This window comes from Gavialis gangeticus, unplaced genomic scaffold (genome assembly GCF_001723915.1).
Source record: "Gavialis gangeticus isolate Ggan-Ray unplaced genomic scaffold, GavGan_comp1, whole genome shotgun sequence".
In the NCBI taxonomy this organism is placed as follows: Eukaryota; Metazoa; Chordata; order Crocodylia; family Gavialidae; genus Gavialis; species Gavialis gangeticus.
This window is the reverse complement of record NW_017729022.1, coordinates 153566071-153569949: the sequence shown is the minus strand read 5'-3', so window position 1 is coordinate 153569949 and position 3879 is coordinate 153566071. Positions and strand designations below refer to the sequence as shown.

Sequence of the window (3879 nt, the reverse complement as noted above, 5' to 3'; positions counted from 1 at the left end):
GCGCGCTCGCGGGACGGACTGGCGCGCGCTCGCGATAGTTTCTGTATGCAACTCCTATATCATTCAACCTGTCCCTATGAAATGGCCAAAGCTCCCAACTAAATACCAGAAAGGAATCTGAAAATAATCCCAAGTCTGTAATTCCCGTTTTTTAGTGTGTTGCATCCAACCTTTTACCCTGATGCACAGTCTTCATGTGTATGTGTGTAAAAATAAACTATCAAAACATGATGTGATATCATATGAAATGAATAAATATTAGATAGATAATAATTTATCCTTCATACAAGGCCTAACAAACTTACTTTTCAAGGTGAACAAGAAGCAGAGAGTTGTACAGCCCTGGAGAAGGCTTTGCTAATCCCAGGTTCATAACCGTCTCAAAAAATTGATTCACCATTTCAACTTCACCTCTCAATGCTACATTATTAAGCACCATGGGAAAGAAGTTAACTGGGATTTTGCTGATAGGAACATCCTTCTTTTTCATCTCCTTTAGAATGTTAATAGCATCTACAATGAAAAAACACAAAAGACCCTTAGGTAATTTCATGTAGGGAAAACAAACTGCTATTAAAACAGCATTTCAAACACAGCAGGAATGTAAATTCTGGTGTATAATGCCGATTTCAAGTTAATTACTACTTGCATTTCTAAATGAGACTACAATTATAAATCCACAATAGCATGGTTTTATCATTTTGCTGCAACTTTGACTACAAATTATAGATAGGAACTGTGTGCCCACTCTGCAACACATAACCCTGTACCGTCTGCCCTATAGCTGCAAGATCCTACTAAATGGATGCTTTTATCGTTCATTGCTAACATCTGCTAAATCACTCCATTGTTTCTTCAGCAGATGGCTTGTCACGAGGCCAGATAATAAAGATGTGTTTACACTGTACATACAGCCAGACTAATGGTCTGATACCGATAGGGCCTGTTTGCTGTGTCGATACTAATTAACCAAGGAGAGCCAATGAAAGCTTTCTAACAGACTGCATGTTAAAACATTAGGTTCATTAAGCTTCATTAGGAAAGCAGAAACAAACATTTTGGTATATGGAATAAGTGCATTTTTATAACATTCTTAATTATTGCATTGGCAAAATATTTTGACCACTTTACATAAAAGCGATAAAAGCATCCTAATCTTTTAAAACAGCTTTGCAGAACACAAATGTTCCTCAGAAAATAATGCAACTCATAAAATTTAACTACACCTCTTCACTTTAGAAGTGACCATGATCTAATTCATCATCATTTGGAAGGGGATTGGGTTTTCAATGCAACCCTAATAAATGGCCTAGTCAAAATTCACTGAAATAATTTGGTGAGGAAACAAGCAAGCTATAATTTCATATTTCGTGGGGGTTGGGGGGAGTCACAATCATCATGGATGAAGATTTAATTGTAGCAGGTACTGTACAAACATAACTCAGTATTCACAAGAGTCTTAAATGAGCTAGATTCTGTAGCTCCTCTTTAAAAAAAAAGTGGCAGCACGACATGCAATAAAATGTAAGTATGGGAATTTCCTGTTTCTGGGCCTAAGGCCCAACTCATTTATTACAAAGATCAAGGAATATACTTTGGACATAGACTGACTTTTAACTTTTGCTTTTAACGTGTGTTTAGTAGTCAATCTCAGTAAGTAAAATTGTAATGTAAATTAAATGTAAGAGGAATACTGACAAAAAATATTAGCATACTTTTATAGAAGTCACAGAATTTTTTTGCCGTACTTGGACCCTTACAAGAAGGTTATGTTTACTGGTTTTACGTTCAGCCTTCAGACCTTCTTAAGCAAAAACAAAGCCATTAGTCTAGGCACATACGCAATTTGTGCCATAAGTCATGATCTTCAAACTCAATCCAAACAGCAATGCTAATAAAAACTAGCTGCAGAAATGCAAAAAGCACTGAGCTGTGCAAATGCAAATGACAAGCTTGCCAATCCATTAAAACTAATGGCCTGCACTGTCCAAGCATCTCTGGTTGAATTCACATGCAAATTTGTATGCAAAATGTTCAAGCACTTTGCAGGACATGATATACCATTAATATCAACTCACATTTTTATTCTTGAGGCAAGATACCTTTATTATGTAGCAGAAATATACAAGAAAATAAAATGCATTACCTTTTACTCTACCAAGCCTTCCTAAGACTTTTATCAAGGCTAGGTATGTTTTTGTGGGAAGCGTAAAAGATGAATCTATTTGGGAGCTAAAAAACAAGAATACATTACAAAAATGCATCAGCGGAAGTTCATTCTTTATTTTATTACACAGAAGTTATATTTAACCAGAGTATCTGACATGCTTATAAAGTTTACCATAATAGTTAGGATATTATATGACAGAGAAGTCTTTTTTTTTTTTTTTTTTTTTTTTTTTTTTTTTTTTTTTTACAAGTGAGCTAAAAATGAGGGTGGCTTTATGTTGTATATGAGTTAGCACATAGTAAGCAAGCACACTACTCTCTGCTTCCATGTTTGTAAAAAGTAATTTTTAAGTAAAAAGGACATAGAAAAGCATGCTCAACTTGCTCTATTACTAAAAAAAGGTTTTATCCTCCAAACTGAAAAGGAAAAAAGAAGTTAGGACTAGCATTTGATGATATCATCAGGTATCTGGGTCAAACTCAGAAACATGGAACTTCTTCCTTGAAGAAGTCCGTGTTCAAGTATTGTGATAAAAAAGGACTGAACATAAAAACTGACCTATTGGCTAGGGACAGAAATTACGTATAAATCCGGAGACCGGTTCAAATCTGCAACACAACAGAAGTTCAGTGCACATAAGCTACTTCCAAAATGGCCAAAACCAGTTTAAGATAAACCTGGACGGATGTAGTATCAAAATTAACTGATTTACGTTTTATCAGTTTATTGAACTTCTGTCCCAGATCCCATTCAGATTCAAAATTAACTCTCAGTCCCCCAGCATTCCACTATGTTTTGCAGCTCCCCAGCAAACTCCCACTTGCAGGGTGGGTGGGCTAGCCTTGGCCCAAGCCGTCTGCTCCAGTTGAGCAAGGAGGGAGGTGTGCTCTAGCACCCCCTGGTTTCTGGCCTGGGCCACTGCAAGCACGTAGCTGGATTTATGGACTCAAAAATGAATGTCTGTTCACTTGCTTATTGGTTCAATCTACGCAGCTTAGACTAACCAGCAAGGACTGAATCAATTCAACCTCAAGCTTTTTGACTGCCTGTACTTAGTTATTATATCCTAATAACTATGTCTTTCAATATTATTGCTTTTATTTACTTATTGTACTTCTTTCCCAAAGAAAAAGTAAACTATGTTGCAAAACAAAACACCACACTTGTTGGCAGTTCTATGTTGGGCTTAAAACTGATCACTGAACCCTGACCTACCCTTTGAAGTACTATTACCAGACTCAATCATCACTTCAGAAGACCTTATTATGAGATATTGTGCAAGTCAACACAAGGGAAGGGTTATAAGACAGAAACACAGTATGAACCTATTACACAGGTTAGCCATCTTGCATCATTCAGTGCCACCAATGCTCCCTCCATAACATGGAGGCTTGACTTGAATTCTATTGTAAAACCAAAGCAGGTATTAAAAGAAAAAATCCAACAATTCAGAAAAGTATTAAACAACTTTCAATATTTCACCCAAATATTGAAATGAAAGAAATATTGGGGCTTTTATGAGAGTTAGGAGAGGGGAAATTAAGAAAAAGATGTTTTAAAAAATAATTTTCTCCTAGAGCAACCACAAACAAATAATGTTTTAGCTAGGAACTAATTTTCATCCCCAAAAATATATTCTTTGAAAACAGATTAAAAAAAGCTGTTTGCTGATGGATCTTTACATATAATTTTTTTTTTTTTTTTTTTTT

The 3879-nt window shown here is 35.7% G+C and overlaps 1 protein-coding gene across 3 annotated transcripts in view; it reads right to left on the bottom strand.

The window, feature by feature from the left end:
* Positions 1–3879, bottom strand: part of LRPPRC (leucine rich pentatricopeptide repeat containing) — a 201053-nt gene that overhangs the window by 123243 nt on the left and 73931 nt on the right. For all 3 annotated transcript variants that reach the window (XM_019516356.1, XM_019516358.1, XM_019516357.1), the window contains exons 22-23: positions 2147–2232; positions 306–513 (exon numbers count right to left, since the gene is read on the bottom strand). In XM_019516356.1, the coding sequence (XP_019371901.1) occupies positions 306–513; positions 2147–2232 (294 nt within the window). The remainder of the gene's footprint in view (positions 1–305; positions 514–2146; positions 2233–3879) is intronic.